Source organism: Rhopilema esculentum, chromosome 7 (assembly GCF_057945365.1).
Source record: "Rhopilema esculentum isolate cy_ngs chromosome 7, ASM5794536v1, whole genome shotgun sequence".
Taxonomy (NCBI): Eukaryota; Metazoa; Cnidaria; class Scyphozoa; order Rhizostomeae; family Rhizostomatidae; genus Rhopilema; species Rhopilema esculentum.
The window spans coordinates 10030762-10057085 of record NC_142821.1 but is presented as its reverse complement, the minus strand read 5'-3'; the positions used below and the strand labels follow the sequence as shown (position 1 = coordinate 10057085).

Sequence of the window (26324 nt, the reverse complement as noted above, 5' to 3'; positions counted from 1 at the left end):
AATTTCGTGACCTGAGTTTGTTTATTATTTTGTTCTTTTGATTAAGCTTTTTCTTATATTTGTCTTTCATTTTCCTTGGTGAAATAGTTGATGCATATGCATGATCGAGTTTGACCTGCTTTGGATCAAGTGTGGGTGGTGTTTCTGCTTGCTTAGGATTAGACCTTTTAACAGGAGAGGCTCTTTTCTTTGTACATGGCTTTTGCAGATGTGCAGGGAAATTGAAAACAGAGGGAACAGCATCTTTATTCAAATACTTTTTACCTAAAGACTCTGAGTTTGGCATGGAGGGAGGATAGCTATAGTCACTTGGAAGAAAATGCTTTTCACAAATTCGTTGCGATGAAGAAGGATGCCAATGTTTACGACGCATTGCAATTAGCCATTTATGTAACAATGACTGATTCTGAAGTGGAAACCTGTTTAGAATTGGGCTCATAGTTAAATATATAACAGTATTTTTTGTACAAAATATATGTTTTGTGATTCTTCCACATTATTTGCATAATTGAAAACTAAGGACTTGCTTTTGGCTTTTGAAAATACAATTTTGTAATATTTGGCAAAGTTAACATTTTGGTCGTTTTATATACTAATAAATGAAAGAGAATTGAGCTCAAGATATTTGTCTGTCTTTGAATTTTAGAAAAATTATGAGCTGCTAATCTAAAATGAATATTGCTTAAAATAACCTGTATTCTACCCCCCCCCCCCCCCCTCTACCGTTATTATAATCCTGTATAAAAACAGGATAGGAATGGAAATTTTAACCTATCTATGCATTTCCTAATAAACTCGTTACAAAAAGGATATATGGTACCACATAGCTAAGTATGTATTTACTAAAATACATAAGAATACTATATATGCCCCCCTTTTTACCAGTTTGTTGGGAAATTTTGCTAGAATGTTAGAAATTGTTGGAAAATTTATCTTCAAAATCCGAATTATTTCGTGAGATGATTATTATGTCTCTACCATCTGCTTGTAAACAGAGTAATAATGCTTGTAAACATAAATATCGTTGATGAAGAGCAGTTTATCAAAATAATTAATAATAGTATAATAGAATTTTTGGAAGTTTTTTTCTATTTAAATTCCTATCAAGAATAAAGAGAAACACAGTACACACAAATGGGCCTACTTACTTGTGGAACGATATGTTTGTTTGACCGGGAAGCAAGTCTTTTTTAGGAATCCATCGATTCTGGCAGCCGAAAGCAGCACACGACACTACCATTTTCTTATCTTTAAACGCTGAATTATCTTTAAATGTTGACAACAGTATATTAGATTGATAAGTGAGCCAAGCGCGTATACGGTGATACGAGGCAATACTGTCCGCTGTGATTTCCCGCGTATTTTTTTGCCAACTTGTTGCTACCATTTTGGATCCCCATAGTTCGCACGCGTCACGTGATAGACCGCGCATTCTAGCGCTACTATTTCTATGGAGTTCACCTTCTGCGTATTTTGTGGTATTACGCAGAAAACAATAGGCGAACAATAGAGCGCGTATTCTAGCACAGAATAGAAATAAGGCAGAAGGGTCACTCCGGGCTTTCGCGGCGGTCATGGATTTTCTCGCGCATGCGTTATTGAAAACGAGGTTAGAGGTGGAACATTCCCGGAAAATATTCACGCAAGTAGTAAACTCTCCTTCTTCTGTAACTTCGCGATCGCTTAAAATGCTGGCCTCTAAGACGAAACTTGTGAAGGATGTTAAACGTAGTGGGACTGGTGCTTACTGCGCTGCTGTTAACTGCAATAACAACAGAAAGTCATGCCCCAATCTTCAGTTCTACCGTTTCCCATCGGACGAAAGCCGGTGAGTAGGCCTAAATTTAATTCGCTTCAACAGGATCTTCTTGTTTCAACGTAAAACACTCGAACTTTTTAAAGAAATTAATTCATATTTATTGATTAAAAGATCTATTTTACTTTATAGATGCAGAAAATGGGTACAAAATAGCAGGCGACAGGATCTGCTTAACAAGTCAACCGCCTACTTGAACAAAAATTGCTACGTTTGTTCCAAACATTTTGAAACGGAATTTTTGCCAAAATTCGTTAACGCAAGGTCCCGATTATCAAAAAATGCAATCCCCACCCTTTTTGATGTCCCAAATCCCCCGCCAATAGTTGGAAGTAAAAGAGCCCCCCCAAAGCCAAGACAACCAGGTAAACATACCAATATTCCTCATATGTTGTAAAACACGTAAGATGAGCTTGTAAGTTTAGTTCAATTACTTCTAAAATTTGTTTGTATTTTTTCCTTTTTTATGGTCTTTGCTAGCCTATTGTCTCAACACTATAGCTATTTTGCAAAAAAATAGAGTTCCTGACCGAAAAGGGTTGTTTTACCTATACAAGCATTTTATTGTGTTTTTAGGTATTTCAAAAAAACAAAAATTGGACCTGGATAACTATGGAACTGGTGATAGATTTGATAAATGTAAGTGTTGACATTTTCTTAATCAACTTCTGCAACAAAAATCTACATCATAAATTTTGGTATCTTATTGTTTGCACTTTTTGAAGTATTGAATGTAATTCCGTTTTTTCGCATTTTGTAACTTTACTGTTATTTTTTCAAATATGAAATGATTGATAGATTGCAAATGTATACTCTGCATTTTGTTAGGTAACCCTGATGAAATCGAAGAGGATAGCACACCTATAGAGGCTGCTGATCAAAGCAAGTACAATTATATTTTTTTAAGAAGCTGCTTTTCATAAATCTTAATTATCAAATATTTTATTTGCAGACATTTTAATTAAAAATGGCCTAATATGATTGTTGCTGACTACTGACATCTCTGTTGAATCATTGTATTTTTTAGGGAAAGATGAGTCACCTTCATCAACAAATGGAGAAAATAACAAATATTGTCAGTTTTCCCAAACCCCTGCTCAATTTACTATCAACACCCCAAGGAAAAGAAAACTCAGATCCCTTTTGAAGAAAAAACGCAACAAAATAGCCCTTTTATCAAAGAAATTGTCATTTGGAAAGAATCTCTGTTCATCCTCCCCCCTTAAGAAAAACAAGAAGCGTGCAATGAAGGCCTTGGAATTACTAGATGGAGTTATTTCTCCTGAACTTCATAATTTTCTTAAATGCCAAATCAAATTGTCCTCTCAGAAACCAAAAGGTTGTAGATATGATGATGCTTTTAAAGCATGGGCACTCAATTTGTACCACATCAGCGGGAAATCATATAGATTTCTTGCTAAATTGTTCCATTTACCTACCAAAAGAACTCTCACTCGAATGGTCTCTAGATTTGCATCTGAAGCTGGTTTCTCAGAGAAATCTCTTTATGTGGTAAAGGAAAGGATAGCTTCAATCCCTGAAAGTGCAAAGATATGTTCTCTTATGATGGATGAAATGTCTCTAAAGAGCCATCTTTTCTATGACATATCTAATGACCACATTGTAGGTTTGGAAGATTATGGCAGTGGAGAAAGTTCAGGTCTTCCTGCCACTTCTGCACTTGTTCTAATGGTCAGAGGTGTCCTTTTCAACTGGAAGCAGCCAATTGCATATTTTCTTGTAAACGAATCAAGTGGAAGTAGCCAGTTGAAAAAATCCTTGCTGAAGCTCTAAATAATTTGGAGTCATTGGGTTTAGATGTTGTTTCTGTTGTGTCTGATCAGGGTTCTAATTTTTTAAAATTGTTTAAGACACTTGGTGTCACTGAAGATCGTCCTTTCTTTTATATGCAAGGAAAGAAGTATTTTACAATATTTGATCCTCCCCACCTTCTGAAATCTGTCAGGAACAACTTGATGAAATATGATGTTGGATTTGATGGGAAAGTTGCAAGCTGGAATGACATAAAATCCTTCTTTGAGAAAGACCAGAAGCTACCAATCAGGGTTGCTCCTAAACTGACTGACAGGCATTTAAACCTAAATGGGTTTTTGAAGATGAAAGTTAAACTTGCATCTCAAGTTTTTAGCCACTCTGTGGCTGCAGGTATTTCCACTTATGTGGCATTAAATGGTCTTCCAGACACAGCTCTTGGCACTGCACAATTTGTTTCTCAAATGGATACCATCTTTGATTGCTGTAATTCACTTAGTTTCCGGGATCCAAAGTTTTGTCGCAGGCCTTTCTCTCCTACCTCTCCACATCTGTCAGAGCTAAAAAAAGGAATAAGGTTCTTCTCATCCTTAAAATTTTTTAACAGAGCCACAGGTGAAGATCGAACAGACAATTTGAAGTGTTTGACAGGTTGGAAAGTCTCTTTAAAGGCTATTTTGTCCCTGTGGGAAAAATTATACCATGAAGGTATTGCATCTTTTTTAGTTACCAGGCAACTAAATCAAGATCCTCTTGAAAACTTCTTTGGCTCTATAAGACAGCAAGGTGGTAACAATGATAATCCTACCCCTGTCCAGTTCAAGAGGGCTTACAGAAAGCTTTTTCACTCAAATTTGCTACATGTTGCCAGTGGCAATTGTGAGGAAGACAAAGATGAGCCTCTAACAAACTTATCTGTCCTTAATGAAATTGCACGCAATGATATCCACTTGCAGTCTAATGCATTGCAATTAATATCACCAGACTACAGGACAGATAATATTCAGAGCCATATTATAAGTGAAAATGCTATCGCCTATGTGGCAGGCTACTTACTGAGGAAAACATTTGATAAACATAAATGTGATACCTGTGAAAAGGCTGTGGTGAATGATACCACTAACAACATCAGACATACTTTTCTGCACTTTAAATCTTATGAAGCAAATTCCTCTACTCATGGAGGACTGATAGTGCCCTCTGAAAGTATGCTCCAGTACGTTGTTGAATTGGAAGATCAATTTGTAGGCTACTTTTCCAGCCTAAAGAAAACAAAAGGAGTTGGAAATGAGCTTCTTGACATCCTGGATAGAGTCACTCTTCAACAACCATGTGCTTCATTTGCAAAAAAATATCTTCTTATGTTATTTATTAGAATGCGTATATATTATTGCTTAAAATTTGCAAACAGAGAGTTAAAGTCATCAAAAAGAAAGAATAGAAAATATTTAAAAATAGTCCATCTGTAGATCAGAACTTCTTTGCATGTTCACAAAGCCTTACATTATTTGAATTCTTAACACCATTATCCTATGCCATATTATATTTTCTTTTATCAGTTATCTTTTGGGTATGCAGGTTAGGTCAATGAATCTAACAAAGGAGACCTGAGGTGCCTCCTTCCCTCTGCTAGCCTTGGGGTTGTACTGTGGGCAAGTGCAAACTACCTCTTTAGCCTCCCAAGCCAGGGTAACGGTGAAGAAAATCATCCATGACCCATTTGCTTTTTAAATTGTTTCCTTTAACTTTAAATAAAACCTTTTATTATCTTGTACCAATTAAAAGATTTAAAAAATTCACTAACAACAGTTTTCCGGTCTACAGCTGACACACTGACGACATTATGAAATCATAAATGTTACTAGTGTTTGTTCTAGCTGTACTGATGAGCCCTGACATTGGGCGAAACTGGGAAATTTCTTGCCTTCATTCACCAGGGGCTGAGCCAAAGAAAGGGCCCTTTCTTTTAAGAACAAGATACCATGTTTGTTAATGACTAATGCTAACCATATCATATGGGCCCTCCACTTCAGCTAGATGATAGCTCATCAATTTTAGAATAAAGCGTGCGTGGACTGAAATTTTTGTCTAAAATTCAATAATTTTTGCAAAGCTAAATAAACTTTCGCTTCAAGGGTCATCGTCCTTCTTCATATTTTATGCTCATCGTTGTTTGTGTTGTTCCTTTCTTGGTGATATCGTTATATTTCATCGCATCGGACGGAGCATGAATTGTATAACACAATTAAGCTAGAATTCGCTAAAATTTAAAAAATCATCGAAATTTAATCACAAATGACATACCTCGTGCTTTCTGAATGATCCCATGCCATTTACCAACTCAATTTCAAACTTTAAAAACCCGAAGCTTCTACGCGCGCTGTTTTCTTTGGTCGCCATTCTGAACGTTACCTCGGAACCGCGAAATTGAAAACGAGTTTAGAGGTGGAGAATGTCAGGAATCCGTGCCCACTAAACAACAAAGGTGCCGACGCGACTGTCCCTTCTGCCTTATTTCTATTCTGTGATTCTAGCTCTACTATTTCTTTGGTTTCAACCCTATTTTTATACAAAGCTCTACCTGTTTTGATTGTGCGTGAATAACTATTTCTATACAAAGCTCTACCTGATATTATCGTGCCTGGATAACTATTTCTATACAAAGCTATACCTGATTTGATTGTGTGTGGCAGGCATTCCTTCATCTGGGTCAAGGCGGATTCGCGTTTTTTTTGCCTCACCTGATTCTATTAGAAATTGAAGAGTTCAAAATCGGTTCTAAATCCAATCTGAGATTAGGTGAGTGTTTTCTTTGAAATTTTGGCATATTGCTCCGATCTTTACAAGTAAAACTCAAAGTTAGCAAAACCTAGAACAAATGGCAATAGTTTTTTTTCTCATGAAATTCATACCTCAGACAATGCTTTATAATCAAGCTATCAAAAGTTTTGATCATATACAAAATTAGCCTCCATAAAAAGAGATTTCCCTCTTGCCATAGTTTGGAAAATCAGGATGCAATGACTCGCTTGAGAGCAAAATAGCATTGACTACGTGCATCCTCCAAGCACGTTTGCTAAATTTGTCGCTGATCACTCTAATGAGCAATATTGCTGATTAGGCCCGTCTACACGATCATAGATTTATTCTGAACACCCTCATACGTTTGAAATGGAATGTTTAGGCTTATTGAAGGCTCTGTCCACACATTGCAACATTGTTGACCATTTGTATAAAGTTATTTAGAGTTAATCACTTTTGGCGCTCGATTATTGAAGCTAAGACCCTGGGTGCACTAGTTTCTTACATAAAACTTGTTACCTTTGTCAAAGTGGAAAATCGTTACTTCTTTTGCAAGGTTCTGGGCGAAATGAACAAAATTTCAGATTTGAGGGATTAGTGAACTTGTTTTAGTTGCAATTTTGGTGTGCACATTGGCAAGTCAGCATTTGTTAAAAGCCCTGTCCGCAGTACACAAACTAACCCAGGCTCGCCCCGGGTTAAATTTAACCTAGGGTGAACCCTTTTTTTTTATCACACTTGATTTTCATCTTTTGTAATGTGGACACAAAATCGGGGCGAACCCTGGTTAGTCAATGCTACGCACGCGTAGTTAAATTATAACAACAAAACAAGGACAACAAAACAAATAATCTACAAACACGATGAAGATGGAAATTGCCGAAGTCGCAGTTTATTGTATTTTGTTAAAAATGTTTTTCCTTGCAATGCAGTTTATTCAGAATAAATATCCAATGGCACGGCAATCAAAATTAAACAAAATATTGGCTGCGTGTCGCAAACGGATTCGACAGTATAAGAGATCCAGATCACAGAGGAGGAAGAAATTTGAAACATGTCTTAAACAAAGTATCACTTTAGAGTGCATTCAACTAGTAGACGTGGAAAGAAAATATTGATGTAAAACCCGAAGTAAAAACTGGTGGGACTCAATTTTCTTACATCGTTTTGAGGCATATGATTGGCATGCGTTACTAAAACTAACTCAGGTTCACCCCAGGTTGGTGTCCACACTAGAAATTCATAACACTAACCTGGGTTCAACCAGGGCGAACCCAGGTTAGCTGTGTCCACACTGCAAAATCTAACCTGGGTTAGCGAAAACCTGGGGCGAACCTGGGTTAGTTTGTGCAGTGTGGACAGGGCTTTGCTAGCAAGCCTAATCCCTTTTGTCTATGAACAATAAGGATTATGTTTGTCAGAAGTTTTTATTTAAATTTCGTTCAGTTGTCAAGTGTGCCACAACTGTATCCGTAACTTTACATAAGATCAGAAAAAAGTAAAATTAAATGTTGTATATGATTCTGTAAGTAACTTTGCCTTGTTTTCTCCTGTGTCCTTAGCTTTACCTTGGTTGCTATGTCTTTACCATAGAGGACATAAATAAAATTGAATATGGGAATTAGATCGAAGAAATTGGTTATTATCTAAGTTTTGCAACGAGTGGCAGCTTGGCTTAGCAAATAGATCGATAAATCTTGTCTTGAATAACTTGGTGCCAGCGTAAATTGAAGTTTCGTCTTTTCCATTGCGTAAACTTGGCACATAGGGTCTATTTGTCAACGAAAACTTTCTCAGAAACATTACAAAAAGAGAAAAATCAGCTGTTGAAGGAAACAAAACAGCTGGAAAGAACTTTTTTGAGAATATGAGAAATAAAGTATGGGCAGATTTGTTTTTAAAAAGTATCATCATCGAGAAAACTTCAGAGTTTCATCGTTTGGAAATCCATTCCTACTAAGAAAAAGAAAATATCGACACAAATTATAGATTCTATTTAAACTCATTTTGACAAGCCCAGTCTGAAGGTTTTTCAAATTTTTGTTAAAGCACTTAATTTCCTAAAAGTTAAGATCAGATATTACAAAGTCTTATCTAAGCTGTACAAAATTGCTTAACTTTTTATTTTTAGTTGATAGTTCCCCTGTTGATATTTCAACGTTAATGTTTTTTATTTATCCGTGTTTCATTTGTGAGGGGCTTCGTATATTTGGCTAGATTGATTTTTCCGAGCGGTAGAGAATGCTAAATAAAACACAAAAATTGCTTCTCACGAATACAATTCATAAAAACGTTAACTTTTAAAAGTTTGATAGCAGTGGCCTTTCGCAAGCACCATGCTTCTCTCTAACTAACTCTGCTTCTCCTTACTCTAATTTATATAACAGCATTACAATATAGCAAACTAACATCAATAATTGTCGGTGTCATTGTCGGTATCTATCGTGAAATACGTAAATGAACTAGTAGGAGGTGTTAGATTTATTAAAATACGCGGGGGAACTTTGTAGGGTAAAGGGCATGTAAAATATTATGTTACCGGAAAACATGAAAAACTAAAGCGCGACAAGCTAATATTTCCTAACTAAGAGACAGTGGCGAAGCCAAAGGTCCTGCTGGTCCTGCTGAGCAGGACCAAGAATTTCCAAAGATAAGATTTACTGTAAACAATAAACAATTTCTTCTTTGCAAAAAGGAAGTTTCAAATTCTTTTTGATAAACAGTCCCCAGTTCCGCCAGCTGATACAGGCATCCCGTGCTAATCTTAAGGTCCTGTTCTCTTCTACGGCAGCCCTGTATTTAGGTCCTGCTCATAACTATGATACCCTATGTTTGGTCCTGCTTCACAATAGTCTAGAACAAAGAGCAATCCTGCTCAATCTCGGGAGCAGGACCTCGTCGAAATGACCATCATAACTTTTCGTAAGCAGTTGTGATTTGATTGGTCGAGGGTTCACCTACGTAGGTCAAAGAGCATTGTTTTGAAAACCTTTGGTCCTGCTGTTTCTGAGAGCAGGACTGCAAGAATTGCCCTGTGCATTCTCGTTCTGCAATGAGATACTAGCAAGGAGGCCAGTTCAAGTATTATGGCGAGGCGATGTGAATGCGGATCTCCTGCTTGCTTTGGCAATACCAATGATATTATTATTGAAAGCAAAACTTGCCTCAGTTGAGCTGCATAAATTTTATTTGTAACAAGACAGAGTCCAAAGTTCGCAAGAAAGAAATGTAAACAACAAGAATTGGTTGTATGAGGCACTCTGATTTCGGCCTTTGTACGATCGTTTGAGGCACGGTATATCATGGTGGCCTAAATAAAATTTTCTTAGACTTGGACAAGGACGATGAAAGCATAATTGAATTTACTGTTGTGTGATTGAAAGTTTTGAGTTTGAGAATAAACCAATTTCAGCGGATTTTGCATTTTTCTACCTGAATTGTTTTCTCGTCTAATGGTTTATCTAATAAAGTTGTTTTCATTGATAATGCGACACATTATTGGATTGTACCTCTCTTTATCAGCTGCAGAATAATTGTTCTGCAGAATATGTGAACTTGCCCCTACAGACTTTAAACTCTGTTGTTTATTAAAATTATTTTAATAGAATATCTAGATTGGTCAGGTTTATAAGACCAAAATCTGGAATACCACAAATATATTCATCTGCAAAATAGAATTTTTGTCCATAGACTTTTCCAATTGAATAAGGGCGTGGCCCTGTCCATATAGCAGGACCAACAATTTTTGGCTAGCTTCGCCACTGCTAAGAGAAGCATAAACAAATATAGACATGAACACGAGAATTACCTAGAGTGAATAAGTATCGATAATACACATTTATTTTTTCCCTCATCTTATTTTGGGTAATTTTAAAATCTAAAAATGGTTTCCTCACGAGCTATATGATGGTGGTTATTCTAAAGCTTTGCAAAACTTTTCTATTTCAAATCAACATCACAATAGACGCGACTATGCGACACCTTCAGTCAAAATTCATTTTAGATACAGTTTCTGGCTGTTATAATGTGGAGAGTAGACAATGTGGAGAGAAGATATAGAGAGACGACAAGATCTAAGTTTATGACTCCTCTTTACCAAAACATAACGAAAAACTCCTATTTACACGAGTAACTCCGAACTACCACAACCCAAGCTAATTAACATAAGAATGATCGAATAAAAAATCTCGCGTAGGAAGCAGTCTGGGTCTAGCCCATCCAACACTGGTCATCACTAAGACACCATAATTCTAAAAATTTTTCTTGCCGCCAACCATGGTGGCCTTTCCTAAGCCCTCTCAAGACTTTAATAATTTGGCCCCTCCATTTTCAAATACTTTTCTTTGGCCCTCCACAGTCAGCAAAAGGTTTGATCATTCAATGAGAAAACATAATGTTGTTTCAGGCGACCGCGTTGTGAACAACATGGCGATCGAAATTAAAACCATCTATGTGGCGTCCTTTTATAGTTAAAAACCGATGAAACCAAACTTCAAACCATTGGCAACACTTTTACTCTGGAAGTCAGGGCCGCCGGACGCAGGTTTGAACAGGGGGGCAAAAAGGAATAAAAAGGGCACGAATATTTTTTCCCGAAACATTAGTAAGTGCCAAAATGTATAGCTTCCAATCGCATGACCTTCAAAGTTTTTTGAGAGTGTAAATCTCGCTTTCATGTATTATTTATACCTCTATTACAATACGCTGTACTTATTTTCCTTATAATTGCATTGTTAGTGGATTTGGTCTCGGGTAAGAAGCAGGCACACATCCTTTTTTCATACTTGTGGCAGGCACATTATACTCAATAAATGTTCAGATTGATTGCAACATACCAACGAGTCCAACTCAAAATATGAACTAAATGGCATTTTTGAATTCTTAGTCTCTATATACTTCAAAACGAGTTCCAGTCCCTATCCCTTTCTCAACAAAGTTTCAGCCCCATTCGAATAATGATTTTAATTTTCTTGCTTAAACACTTCTTGGTATTTGCATCCTCCCATCCCCACTTTAACACAAATTTGTTTGCCTCCATGGAATATTTTCTAAAAGCAACAAATTTTATGGTTAAGTCATTTTCACACAATCGGCTGAAGGTGCGGGAACATTCTTCACTGCCATTGCAAATTCAATTTGTAACATTGATAAGGTTTATCTCATCAGTCTTATTAACAAAACAAGTTTTTAACTCTCCTTAAAATTTATCCCGGGCGGCTCAGTCAGTTGGTCAAACATATAACATTTGAATTCCGAAAATTTGAAAAAAGCTAGAATTCTGGGACATAGAACCTTGAAAATAGGGTTGCATTCTTAATCAGTCAGAGGAAGCACAAAAAGGGCAGGAATTTACTGATATGATGTTGTAAATAATTTTTTAGGTAAATAAATGGCATATTGAAGTACAATAAATTTTGCAGTACGTCTAGTCTTGTATATTGTTCTTATCTTAGATAAGAAATTTAAGTCTTTGTTTAAGTCTTTGTTAGCATGTTCTCATTGCAAGGGCATAACTTTTTCATTTCTTCATAAAAACATCGAACAAATGTTGTGAAGCAAGCAATATGTCGCAGCTATTGTTTTACAGGTGTCTGATTTTGTTAATATATATGTCAAGAGCCATAAGGGATTGTTGTTAAAATCAAATTTAGTGAACTCTGCTTTTTATCTTGCCTAGACATAAAAATAAGAATGGCTCTAACATGCTCAGTGAAAAGCAGAGTTCACCAAATTTGTTTTTAACAAACATTCCTGCTCAATCAAATTCCTTGAATATTCTCAGTGAAAAGAGTTACACAACTTTGTCAAAGGCACATAATAGGGTAAATTTTACTCGACCCAGATTCAGAGATAGGGGTCCAGTTTTTACTTTCAAGAACACACACGATATACATTGGACATTGGAACTGACTGTGCCCACCCGGGAACTTGATAGGACCTTTAACTAATGATTTTGTTGCTGAAGACATACTAAGGAAATTCTCCTTTGCAGTTGATATTGTTCATCACAGGAGCTTGCTGAACAATATCAACTGCAATTTAAGGAATTTTCAGTGAATGGTCCTCCAACAACGTACAGAGTTATGTTATTTTACTTAGTTTCTAAAGGCAGAATATCTGGCAGTGAAAAAATACACGCATTATATTTTTCGAAAAGGGGCACTTGTTTATACTTTCCGCAAAAAGGGGGGGGCTGTGCCCCCGTGGCCCCCCTGGCTCCAGGGGCCCTCAAAATTGAAGAAGCTACTTTTTTAAAAGTAAAAATTTAAACTTTTAAATAGACAGTTGCTCAGCTTTGAAAAATCTGTGAGACTTGCAAAAACTTTTATCAAAGAGTTTTGTAACAGGTTCTGTTAAACGCGACACAAAAGATTCAGAAAAACATTTGCAAGAACAGATCTAGTCGTTGGAGTGCCTAGTAGGACAATATTAGCCCTGTATTTGGTTGAAAGTGGCATATTCTAAGTCATTTTATCATAAATTCACAGCTATTGAAGTACTTGAGTGAACATGTTTATTGCGAGAAAACATAATACTGCTGTTTCAAGCAATTTGCAGCATCTTTTTTCCCTGACCAACAATTTGAGACACTTTATATTGATTGAGTTCTGATGCAATATTATTATTGTTATTATTATAACATTATTTACAGTTGGTTAAAATACTGTTAGTTCTAACTTGAACTAATTAAAACCAACTATTTACACAAAGAGAAATTCTAATTACAGTAAATACAATAAAATATATGCTTATAATGAGATTCCAACGAACCTTTTATCTACATATTTTACATGAGCAACTATTACCTTTCCACTTTCCACATAAAAATATTGAGTCAGATAAAGTGTTCCAAAGGATGGCACCCCTCAAAGATATGGATAGTGAATCATTTCCATATGTCATTGTGTTCCATATGTCATTGTGCTCGGTAACCGGAGAAGATTTTTAGTCCTTAGGTTATAGGCTACATCTTTTGCCCGGAAGATTTGCCGCATAAAAGTTTACGGCTATTAAGCATATTTAGTTGGACGTTTAGTTATTTGGACAGTTAATGGACGTTTATTTAGATTTAGAACGTTTTAGGAGCCTGGGCTCGATTAGCGAGTCTCAAGGGACTGGGTTTCGAACCACACTTGCCGCATGCGAAAAAGAAAAATGGCCGACGTGAGATTTTGTGAGTGAGAAAATCGCAGTCAGATTCCGAAAACAGTGGCGAGCCTGCCAGGACAGTGATAAATAGGAAAGAAAATTGATTTGTAAGAAAACAGAGAATATAATAGCTACCAGAAGCCAACAAGATAACACAGGAAAAGCAGTGGCGGATCCAAACTACCGCCATTACCGCTCAAGCGTTAGTCGGATTATTCAAAAAATTATAGAAACAAGGATCATTTTCATGTTTATCCTACTGCTTCAATTGAACCATATTTAATTATTGAAAATATTCGATCGCGCTGCAAACCAAGCCTTTCTTCCTAGGAACATGCCTGAAATTTCCACAGAGACAGAAATATTTCTTAATCCTTATCGCTATGGAAATTTCGTGCCAATTGCCGAGCCACGTGTTTGCAAATAGAAGGCTAGCATGGGGGGATGATGAAATCATGGCTTGCTAGCTAGGGGGGTTGAGTCGGTGTAGCGCGGATTCGAGCTGCACTGAGCGGTAGTCAGCCTGCCTAAACCAATCAAATCGTCAGAAATCACTGCCAACCTAGGGGGAATCATACAAATTTTGTTGAAAACCAATGAACAACCGAGTTGACTACCGCTCAGATGGAGGGTTGAGTAGTACTGCCGCTCAACACGGCTCAAACGCTACAGAAAGATGGGGGGATGCCTACATATTCTGCAAGTGGGCCAACTGTAACTTCAAAGCCGATGTGACCCATTAATCTGTACAATACACAACTATTCGTAGGGATATATTTTAAAAGAATATAAAGACTCAAACATTCTAAAATTTAAGAAGGCGTCAGGATTAAAAGTCAGGCCCACAATATTCGCCAAAAGTATGATTCTTTGTTTAACAAAAGTTGCTCTCAATAATTGCAAATTTCATCTAGCTTTTTAAACTTGTAATTTCCAACAGGTCTGATTTTCATAAGTAATTGTCCGACTAAATGCGAGTTTTAGGCGACACTTCAAAATTCTGCCAAATGTATCTTTTTTTCTAATTCTATGATGTTCCTCGTCTAAATGCCGTAAAATTGTTTTAGAATATCCATCCTCAGAATATTTAATAAGATTATTTATTTCTTCTCAAGCTTGTTGTAAGGATACATAAAATTTCAGTAAAGCACCGCTTGTCTCTTGAAAATGGTTTACATAAGAAATTATAGAAAGCAATAATCATTTTAGAAAACCGGATGTGATCAAGAAATGGGTGTGGTCTAAAGGGTGTGGTCAATCCTCTATCTCATTTCGGCGGTAGTCAGATTTTTGGCTGGATCCGCCACTGAGTACTTGTAGGCTACACACCCAGTAAGGAAGAATCCCTTCCACCAATATTGCCAGTCAAAATTTAAGGAAAGATTTTCTGGGCGTTTTTAGACAGTGGTGCAGGGAGAGATTTCATTTCTAGAGAAGCAATGAAAGAGTTGAAATTAAAACCAAAAAGGTTTGAGAATAAAGAAATAACCACTGTAAATGGGACACGGAGAAAATCTATGCCAATTCTTAATGTGGAGATAGAGTCATTGGATGGCAAAGCCAGAGTAAGCTTTGAAGTTACAGGACTAGAAATGCAGAATTTAACAACTGTACTGAGACAAGATTTGAGAAAATCGAAAACTAAGTATAAGCATACAAAAGACAAACAGTTTTATCTCACTGACAATGGAAAGCACACAATACACATGTTTTTTGGAGACAAAACGTTTTGTAATATCAAAACAGGTAATTATGCTAATGTGAATTGTCGTTTACAAGAAAATCAAATGATTATGAAAGATTATACAGCCTAGATATGCTAGGAGTTGAAGATAGGAGAGAGAATGACCAGCTGGATGTTATGAGAGAATTTAAAGATAATATAACCAGACAAGATGATGGGAGATATTATGTAAACGTACCTTGGATACTGGGAATGCAACTGACAGAAACAAATGAAACACAAAGTGGAAAACGGTTGCAGAATGTGGAGCGAAAGATGAGAGGCAATGAAAAGCTCAAAGCAGATTATGTGGAAATAGTAGAAAGCCAACTGAGAGACGGGGTGATTGAAAAGGGACCATCTGAACCTTCAGGGCCCAAGGTATGTTACATTCCCCACAAACCTGTTGTAAGAGAGAACGCTAGCACAATAAATGCAGAATGGTGTTTGACGCGAGTGCAAGTCCGACCCCATTGATGAATAATATTAATGATGTGATGTATACAGGCCCAGCATTGCAGACAAATATCTGGGACATTATGGTAAGGGCCAGAATGGCACCTTATCTCTTATTGGGTGATCTGGAAAAGACATTTCTGCAAATTGGCATAAAGGAAGAAGATAGAGATGCATTTCGATTTTTGTTCACGATTTAAGGAAAAAAAGGACACTTACGCTTTATGAGAATCCCCTTTGGTAGGGAAGCAAGTCCTTTCATGCTTGGGGGGACTCTCAAACACCACTATGAGCAATTTGAGAAGCCAGAGTTTGGGAATATACTAGAACAGCTTAGATCAAATACTTATGTTGACGATCTGATGCGTACTGGAGCAGAGGTTTAGAAACTAGAAACATTCAAGACACAAGCTATCTTTATACTAGATGATGGAAAGCTTCCAATTCTTAAATGGGAGTCAAATGCTGAAAGCTTAGAAAGTGAAGATATGACCAACCCAACAAGAATTTTGGGACACATATGGGACAAGAAAGAAGACACCCTTACAATTCCCATTAATAAAGATGTAGGTGATGGCCCAATTACCAAGAACGCCATATTAAGTCAGTTAGCAAGGGTATATGACCTACTCGGTATAATTTCACCTACTGTAGTAGAAGGAAAGCGAATATTCAGAGAAGCCTGCGATAAAGGAAAGGGTTGGAACAATAAAGTTCAAAGCCTCTTGTGAAAGATTATCTGAAGTGGTTGAGACAACTGAGAGAAATTAAGATCCCAAGAAGTTTAATAAAGGAGGGAAAGAAAGTCAAAGCTGTACAGCTACACATCTTTGCAGACGCAAGTGACAAAGTTTGCTCATCAGAAACAATAGCAATAATAGAACAAGGAGGTGATACAGTGAAGGTGAGAAAGTCGCAGTCAGATTCCGAAAAAAAGATGGATTTTCCGAATTGAGGCATTTATATATTTCCAGCAAATTTTTTGTGGGAATAGTTCTTTCGCTACCCCTAGCTAAAAGTTCAGCAAAGGGGTTGCAAGTCCCCCCAAATAATTCTCAGTGCCCTTTTGTAAACTCTGTTCATTGCTGTATTGGCATCTTTCCCACAGATCATCCAGATTAAAGGACAATAATTGATGTTTGATATGATATATGTATTGTAAAGAATATGTCTCTTGTCCTGATTTAAATATTTTGCTCCTCGCGAAAATGCGCTGGTCTTGTTGTTTGCTTTCGTGCAAAGTGCGTTTACATGGTCGACAAATTTTAGCCTAGAGTCTATAGTAATACCTAAGAGTTTGACTGTGCTAGTTGCAGGAATGGGTTGGTCATCAATTTCAAACACGTACTCCTGGTCTGGCTTCAGACCAAGATACATGACTTGAAATTTGGAAGGATTCGCAACCATTCCATTGTCCCGAAAACAACACAGCGCATTATGGGTATCATCCCTAAGATAAGATACAGCCTGTTCTAGGGTTTGACTGCATGCATATATAGTATTGTCATCTGAAAAATTACAGTATTCTGACTTAGTAATGACATATGTGAAATCGTTCATGAAAAATTTAAACAGAAATGCACCTAAAACTAACAATGCATGTTGTGTACTGTAGCCGTCACGGAAGCCATACACGAAACACAAAGCCACACAGTTTCATTTGTTTGACCATCTTGCGTTCAAAGACTTTTGAAAGGGACGGAAGGACACTTGTTGGCCTAAAGTTAAGTTTCAATGTAGAATCGTTCGCTTTGAAGATAGGTGATACATCAGCCAGTTCTAGTTGGTCAGGGGATTCGCTATATTCGAACATATTGTTAATATACAATGTAATTTGATCAATACACAAATCTGAGAGTAATATCAAATGTCCGTAGGAATCTCCCCAATAGATTTTTTGAGCTACTAAGATGGTTGATTTCATTCCAAACATCAAAAGGTGCAACAAAATCAAATTCAAATTCGTCAATAATACCAACATTCTCCTTAATTCTGATAATACTAGGGTGGCTCCTGTATTTCTGAATCGAATATAGCACATGATCAGTTGACGAATTGATTTCAACGTCAGACTCTGGCTGTGATGTGATTGGTAGTGTGTCGGTTATGTTTACAAAATAAGAATTGAAAATTTCACAAATCTTCTTGTCGTCATTTATTATGTTGTCGTTTTCTACGAGAACTGTCTTTCTTACTTTCTGACTCAGCCTGTGCAATACTTTTGCTCACTGACTGTAGATATTATAAGTAAATTTGCTTCATGTGCCATTTTCCTCGGTATTTTCGAACGCTTTTTTCTGTTTAATTCGAATATGAATTGCTGTGCAACTCCAAACGCAAGTCACCTTTGGCGACGCTTACCAATGCCCAAGAGGTTTTGATCCATGATCCATAATGACAACATCACTGGAATAGAACGAAGAAGTGGTATCTTTAGCACTAGTTTAGAAACTTGGTGTTGGCGGAATATGTATTTATATAAAGTGTAATTTGTGCAAAAGTTTAGTTTTTTGAAACATTCTTCTTTCTACTATTGGCCTTGACAAGCTGTGTTATATGTTTCTGTTAACGATAGAACCAGACTTGAGCAACAGAGGTGCAAAAGGATGACATTATAACAAAATTGTTTTTTTCTGAATTTTCAATTTTGAACAAATGAACTAATGTATTATTGCACAGGCAGAAACAACACGTTAAATTGTCTCTAAATGTGGAAAACACGTTAAATCTGTTGCATATTTTATGCGTTACGGCCGTTTGAAGTTTGATAACTAGAAAACTGTTGAATTGGCTTGGTTCAAGGATTTTAAAGCTGATGCAGGTCCCTTTTTCTCATAACTTTGACGACTGTTGCAAAAAAGAATTAATGTAATATATATTTGACATTAATAAGCAACTATACATCAGTGTTATGTAACTTCTTCAAAAAAGACACTCAACACTACCAAAATCATTAGCTCAGCTCTATCAGCCGTAAGAATGTAGAACAGGAAATTTTTTTGCCTTTAAAGCATTAAACACAGAACAACATATGATGCAAATTAAAGGTTATTACTCAATAATCCTAATAACAAAATCTCCTTCCTGACCTTACTATATAACAAAAACAATAATATCGTGTCTTTTTTATCCTTTATTCGTATTCGCTTAAAGTCTATATTCTTAATATCTTTCTTCAACGTTGATATTTATTTTCTTGCAGTTCACTGGTCCTAATAATCAATGTACTAAAGGCTTTTATAAAACCACAAACTTTAGAATGATACAGAAAACTCTTGTCCCAAACACCTGAAGGATCCAAGCAGATACCTAGTGTTTACATTAAGTGTCCAATAGGCAATTCTCAGTTTCCTTATAAATTCTATGTACTTCCACTTCGTCTAATCCACCAGACAGATAGTCTTGTATAAGTAAAAGGAAATTAATTCCTATTTCATAGGCATATCATTAAATAAAATTGGAAAGCTGCCAAAATTATATCAAAACATATAATCATATTTTGATGATATCTACAAATATATCTTAAAATCATTCGAGCAAAATTTCACATTTTGACAAATTTTGTCTTTATTTTCTTCAACAGATGCTAACATGCAGTTGTTACACGTCGCATTGCTAACAGCAACAGTTTTCATTGTACTTATGACCATTTTACTAAATTCAATGAAAATACAGATGAAAAGTCAACTCATCTTTAGAGGAAGTTTTCCGTCAAGAAACCCTTGGAATGGCGTCCCTGAGTTTGTGCTATACTTGAGATTAACCTCTAGTCCGCGTTTTGAGCAAGAATATAGAAATAATTTGGTTCGCACTATGAAGCTTTTCTTTCCACCTGAACGAGCAAAACTTTTAGTTGTATTGGACAACGAGAAGAAAAAGGACCATTTGTTTGGAGACAAAATAAAAACGGAATGGCCATATCCACAAGTATGCTACAGAGATCCAAGTTCCATCGATGCATACCGTGGATGGGGCAAGGCCAGAATGTTTTGGGACATGATGTATCCCGATAAATGTACCAATGTATCTTATGTGGGGTATGTCGATACTGATACATTTTTTAGCACCTTAGTAACACCACAGTTGTTATTTGACAATGGAAAACCAATAATTATTGCAAAAATTGGCCAAGTTCCGTTCCAATGTTGGGCTGAAACAACAGAGTTGTTTCTCGGCAAAAAAGAAGTTATGCAATGCATGTCAACTTTCCCTGTTATGATAAAAACGGAGCATATGATAGAAATGAGAGAGGTCCTTGCAAGAAATCATAGCATGGATTTTGATTCAGTTTTTAAAAACACTCCACGTCAAATGCATTGTTTTTGTCAGTTTAGTATCATGTGCAATTATGTTTGGTACTATCACAGAAATGAGTACTCATGGCGCTTGCAGATGGTCCCAAATGGTGACTGGAGAGAAGAACATTTGCTTGCTAGTCAAGTGTCACTAGATTATTATCGGACTAACGTACCCCCAGAGATGACGATACCAATGCCGCGCTCATCAATTCACCTGAGGTACACAATAACAAATGGTCAGTCCTATCTGTCAGAAGTCCCTCCAAAGGAATATATCGAAGATTTTATTAAAGAAGGACTTTGTTACTCAGCTGGATTTGATGTCTGTCCGGAAAGTTGCAAAAAATGGAACCAGGCAAAGATACATTACCATCTTTATTCATTTGAATTCTATCAATGGTTTTGGGACAAAAGGTGCAAGGAAGAGCAAGACAAGCATTACAGAAACGTCAAAGAGCTTGTTCGCTACTATGCTTCTTCAAAGATGGAAGTTTTTGGACTTTCGTCTCTAGATCAACTTTGTACCATATTATGAAAATATTTAGTTATTTACCATTTGACGGCGACAAATTTTGCATTTCTTCTTCTTAGTCGCTGTTGAGATCTCTTAAGTTTGCTATAAATTTATCATAGATGAAATGTGCAGTAGATGTGTATTTTGCAATGATTTAGCACAATGAAATGATCGAAACTGTAACAGGGTTTATTTTAACGTGCAGTGGTAGACAATTTGTGCATTGATAAATCATAAATGTACGTTGATGCACTCGTTGCTCAATTTTTTTGCAGTGTTAGAACAAAAAAAAACCACTTTTTCTCGTTGAAAACTCTTGCAGAGCTAGGTTGAAAGGTGGTATAGATCGAGAACTTTACGTACAGTTATTTCGATAGGTGCGGTTATAAAAATTTTCAAAAATAAAAAGTCAACACCAAAATTTTGAAAATGTGTAGTGATAAAAATTCCTTAAAATTCCTTAAAACTCTTTTCAATATAGATTTATAATGCAATGTCAATGTTTCGGAGAAGCAAGTAGATTCTAACTCAACCTTGGAAGCAAAATTATAAAGTACATTATTACAGAAAACCAAATTTTTGAGGGTGTGACAACCATTGTGAATTCTTGGCTATGTAGAATCACAAAAAACCAAACTCAACCATATGGAATTTTACAAAACAAAATTGTGTTTGTGGAGCGACAATAAATAGCGATATTTCATATTTTATATATCTTATATTTAATTTCTAGGGTTGCCCTTCGACAAGGTTGATTTACAAGAGGCCCTAACTTAAAAATAACAATTACAATTAAATATACTTTAAAAAGCTGTAATTATAAACCCTATTTATAGCAGTATACATGCCTACATAAAATAATATACAAGAGTTATAATAGAAATGAATAAAACAAAGGTCTATTAAATATAATGCTTAAAACTACTCAGTGTTGTTGCCTGCTTAGACTCAGCTGAGGGCTATTCTATAGTTTTGGTCCTCTGTAAGAAAGGCATTTTTGCCATTTTGCTGCCCATTTTTTCCTGGGCAGTCTTAGGTCTGTTTTAGCATTACAGAAGCTGTGGGAAGCACACTGTGGATTGCGGGCGAAAAGGCTACAGAGGTATTATGGAGCCAACTCATGCAAGGACTTGTAAACCATTGTTTTCATTTCACAGTTTATAAGTTCTTCAATGGTCTTCCATCCAAGCTCTTGGATAAGTGGTGTGCTTGGGACATCAAAGGACTATTTGTTATTACCATTGCAGCACGATTGTCAAGTTTTTGCAATTTTGTAATTTTTGTTGAAACACAGCAGCCCCAAACAGATCAACAATACTAAAAGTGAGGCTCCACTATACCCGTATAGAGAGTTTTCAAAGATGCCTTTGGCAGGAAGGACTTTGCATATTTCAAGATCCCGACAGCTTTGATTTGCTTTTTCCAATCAAGAGAACTGTCGATCTGAAGGCCGAGGTATTTGGCTGTTTGGACTATGTCAAGTTTTTTTTGCGTGTCTAATTTACTGAAGTCATTGTTGTCAGCCTCACTCAGCTCAGTATTATCAGGGGATCGATACCACAGGCTGGTGTCATCAGCATACATGGATAAAACTGTTTCCTGGACAGCCTGTGGGAGGTCGTTGATATAAATTAAGAAACGTAAGGGGCCAAGACATGAGCCCTGTGGCACACCGGTTTCTATGTCCCTAACTTCTAAATCAATGCCGTTGACCCTACAAAACTGTTTACGCCCAGAAAGGTAAGATTTATACCAAGTTTTCTATTTTTTCTACCATAATGCTTCGGCAGAGAATCTCATGGTCAACAGTGTCAAAGGCCTTTTTTAGGTCAACAAATACCAGACCCACAAACTGTCCAAGATCCAACCCACTGTACCAGTCATCAGTATTTTTAAGCAAGCATATTACAGCGGAGAAAAGGCGCAAAAAGACAGATTGGTCATCTTCATGTACTGGTATAGTTGATGGAAAACAAGTTTTTCAAAGAGCCTCGAGATGGCCGGTTATGACCGATATTGGGCGATAGTTAAATTTTGTTAGTCTTATCTCCATCTTTATGGATTGGAGTAAAGATGTATTATATAATGTTTATCGAACCTTAATATTGTCTGAATTTTCGATGTATGCCAATAAACGGACGAAACTGATGACGATAAAAAAGGTATAAATAGCAATTGCACAATGCAAAAGGTATAAATAGCAATTGATAAGTTAATATTAAATTGTCTCCACTTTAGTCTTCGGGCCGTTTTATTTGACCATACAACTGTATAATTCAAATTCGAAATTAATGACATGATTTCTTTCCCGCTCTGAATTTTTAATGTTCTCTGTATTCATTGGCGAATCAATCGGAAAAGTTAAAGAAATCTTTGAAGAAAAGTTGGAATAGCGAGATCACAATATTAAGTTTCAAAAGTCTCGAAGATAGGAATGAAAGACTTTAAATTTCGCTGGCTGTCGTCAATAGGCTTGAGTATAAAATTGACAATGAGGAGCAATATAGCAGGAGTCATTGTCTGAGAATTAATAATGTTGAGTATTCTGGGGATGAAGAATCAGAAGATTGTATGCAAAACATGAAAGACATCCTTACTGGACTAGATTTTGCTGTTGGGATTGATTCTGTTGACAGGGCTCATAGAATCGGCCAGTGAAAGAAAAACGATAATGATGGGAAAGTTCATCAGCAAATTATTGTGCGTTTCTCCTCTTTCAGAGATCGAACCAAGGTTTACAGGAACAGAAAAAAGTTAGTCGATATCAAAATCAAATTGGACTTAACTAAAATCAGGCTTTGCACACTTAAACAGGCATCTGAATGGGCGAAAGGCTGTATAGATGTCAGTTTTGTATTGGCGGACATTAACTGTAACCTAGCGGCAAAAATGAAGAATGGAAAGTTCATCTTCTTTTCTTTTGTTGGTGAATTGCAACAAAGAGTTGACCAAGAAAACTCTGAGAACTGAGGACTTTGTAAACTCAAATTCCTAGAAGCTGCTCTATACGTGATGAGCATTTTTTGTTTTTTTTCTTTGTCTTGATTTAGCATGTATATGTATTGTCTCTTCTCTTTTATTGTTAATTTGCCGTTGTTATTGCTTAGAACATTGTAAGTGGCATTTGTAGTGAGGACTCGGTGACCCTGCCTTGTTCCTCGTTACAAATGCCATAGTATCATGCATTAACCTTATTGTTTTTGAACTTTTGATTGATATAAAAAAAGAAATTAAGATTTTTAACAGGCTCCTTCTTTGACACTATCAATTTCGTGCTTCGTTTATGTGTGAGTCAAAAACGATATTGAAGTTTTGTAAGAATAATATCACCTCAGCATCGAATGTCTTTCTATATCTGTCTATAATTTCTATATCCCAATAGGTGCTTGTTTATTATGAGCGTCATCTTTTTGTGTGTGTTTCATCATTTACACTTTTCTTTGCTTTTCTCTGCAAAAGTTTTCCTGAATTTTTGGTTCATTAGAGTAAAATGTTAGAAATGCACAAATGTTTCTCTACAACGGCACAAAAAACGTTTAGCACTGTACATTCTGTGTAGAGCTGCACATTAAAAAAATCCTGCTACAAAGTGATGCTCATAACCTTTTTTGGTCATCAAACAACTTTTGAGTGGTGGTATAGATCTTCGTACAATCCCTGACAAAATTGTTGGGACAAAATTGTTTGTAATTTTTTACTTTACCTTGCCCCTGTAAATTCGAATCCCCCTCATTACCCCGAAGCAATGTTGGATTTGTAGTTCTATCATTTCTTCTTCAAAATCACGCATTCAACATTGACTTGGGGGAAAGGGAGGGAGTTTTTTTTAAAGGAAAGTGAAAATATAAACTTTCCTTGAAATGTTTTTTACGATGCTTCTTGTAAAGATAAAAATACAGGAACCTCCTTAAATGACTGCTTGCATGTGGTTCCATCATTGACACCATTAATTTTTGATATTCTTTCGCGGTTCAGAGATGCAAGAGTAGCTCTTGTTGGCGACATTGCAAAAGCATTTCTCAACCTTGAGGTAAATGCTAAAGATCGCGATTGTTTGAAATTTCTCTGGTTAGATGACATCAGTGAAGAAAAACCAAAGATCATTGTGCTCAAGTTTAATTCTGTTGTCCTTGGAGCTCACCATTCATTTTGAATGCTGTTTTGCGTCATAATCTTTCTTCCTTTCAGGATTCTGACCCAGACTTTGTCACGCAAATGTCACAGTCTTTCTTTGTTGATGACCTTGTAACCGGTTGCCCTAATGCAGCAGAAGCATATTCCCTTTTTTTGTAAGGCAAGAGAGAGAATGATGAAAGGGGGATTTTCGCTACGAAAATGGAGAACAAACAATGCTGAGCTTAGGAAGCAGATTCTGCAAAAAGAGAAAGGAAGTGAAAGTGTAGATTCCCAAGAAGAGCAATCCTTTGCCAAAGAATCATTAGGACCTCTGCAGGAAACAGGGGGGAAGACCAAAGTCTTAGGTATAATCTGGGACAACGAGAAAGACACACTAGAATTTGACCTGACAAAAATGGCTAAAAATATTCAGGTAGAAAGGCCCACAAAGAGAGGCATTTTGAGCACCTTAGCTATGTCATTTGACCCTTTAGGTCTAACAAGCCCATAGGGGTGCAAGCTAACATTCTTTTTCAGGATTTTTGCAAAGAGAAGCTTGAGTGAGATGACCCAATCCCTGAGAGCAAGGTTGCAAAGTGGTAGGAATGGATACATGGGCTAAATGAGGTGAAAACATTAACAATTTCAAGATGTGTGTATGATGAAAATGAAGGTGAGTTGTTGAGCTGTCAACTGCATAGATTTGGAGATGCTAGCAAAAGGGCATACTGTGCAGTAGTGTTTCTTGTTTGGGTAACAAAAAAAGACAGGTATACAAAGCTTCTGTGCTCTAAGGCAAGGGTAGCTCCACTCAAAGATCTTACCATTCCACGTCTTCAGTTAATGTCTGCCAGAATTTTAGCTGTCCTCATGGATAATGTTTACAAAGCACTGTGTTCACAAGTCACCATTGACAAGGTAAAGTACTGGCTTGACAGCAAAACCACTCTTCACTGGATATATGATCAGGGAGAGTGGAAGCAATGGGTGCAGTTTCGTGTGTCAGAAATCTTGAGATTTACAGAAAAGACAGAAACTGTTAGAGAAAAAACAGAAAATTTGGTTTCATATGACACTTTGTGCAAATGATTCTAAGTTTGTAAGGGTTTGTAAGTGAATCATGAAGAACTTTTAAAATTACTAAAATGTTTTGATCTATTTGGGAAAGACATCCGTCTTCTTTGAAATTCGTCTTCCTTATCTCTTCAATATTTATAGCGAGATGATTTTTAGGGGGCTAAAGGGTGTAGTAACCTAATAGACTATGCGCAGGAGCATTACTTCATGTGACCCATGTTATATAGAGTTTCAGATTACAGTATTACAGTTATATGTGTAGGCCGTTGAAGTTAATATAAAGTTATCTTACTGTTCTGTTCTACCCATGCACTGTCCTATCTCCTTCACATCTTAACATTAGCGACGAGAATGTCTGTACAACTCAATCCATTACCATCGTTCAAACCGAATGCAGAACTTGGAGCGAGTGTTGCTGCCAGATGGAAACTTTGGCTATGTGACTTTGACACATTTCTTGACGCTTAGCGGAATTCGAGACGCTAAGCCCCAGAAGGCCTTGTTACTTTATCAAGCTGGAACCAAAGTTCGTGAAATTTTTAATCAGTTGAGTGATATCGACGGAGAAGGGGATGAAGAAAACTTTGCGACAACAAAAGC

The 26324-nt window shown here is 36.6% G+C and overlaps 3 protein-coding genes across 4 annotated transcripts; 2 read left to right on the top strand and 1 right to left on the bottom strand.

Annotated features, from left to right (window-relative positions):
• Positions 1-1133: 1133 nt before the first annotated feature.
• Positions 1134-3246, top strand: LOC148959970 (uncharacterized). The gene is made up of 4 exons (XM_089109511.1): positions 1134-1828; positions 1949-2181; positions 2393-2455; positions 2645-3246. Exons 1-4 carry the CDS (start codon positions 1575-1577, stop codon positions 2737-2739), a joined length of 645 nt encoding a protein of 214 aa, XP_088965637.1. The 5' UTR covers positions 1134-1574; the 3' UTR covers positions 2740-3246.
• Positions 2988-6013, bottom strand: LOC148959969 (uncharacterized). 2 transcript variants are annotated; one of them, XM_089109513.1, is made up of 3 exons: positions 5894-6013; positions 4680-4851; positions 2988-4149 (listed from the first exon to the last, which is right to left on the bottom strand). In XM_089109513.1, the coding sequence occupies exons 1-3, from the start codon at positions 5987-5989 to the stop codon at positions 4127-4129; spliced, it is 291 nt and encodes a 96-aa protein (XP_088965639.1). In that variant the 5' UTR covers positions 5990-6013; the 3' UTR covers positions 2988-4126. The 2 variants fall into 2 exon arrangements, with proteins under 2 accessions (XP_088965639.1, XP_088965638.1); XM_089109512.1 differs by having other exon boundaries at positions 2988-4851.
• Positions 6014-6114: 101 nt separating this feature from the next.
• LOC148959968 (uncharacterized) lies at positions 6115-20587 on the top strand. Its single transcript, XM_089109507.1, has 2 exons — positions 6115-6388; positions 19303-20587. Exon 2 carries the CDS (start codon positions 19311-19313, stop codon positions 20550-20552), a length of 1242 nt encoding a protein of 413 aa, XP_088965633.1. The 5' UTR covers positions 6115-6388; positions 19303-19310; the 3' UTR covers positions 20553-20587.
• The last annotated feature ends 5737 nt before the right edge of the window (positions 20588-26324 follow it).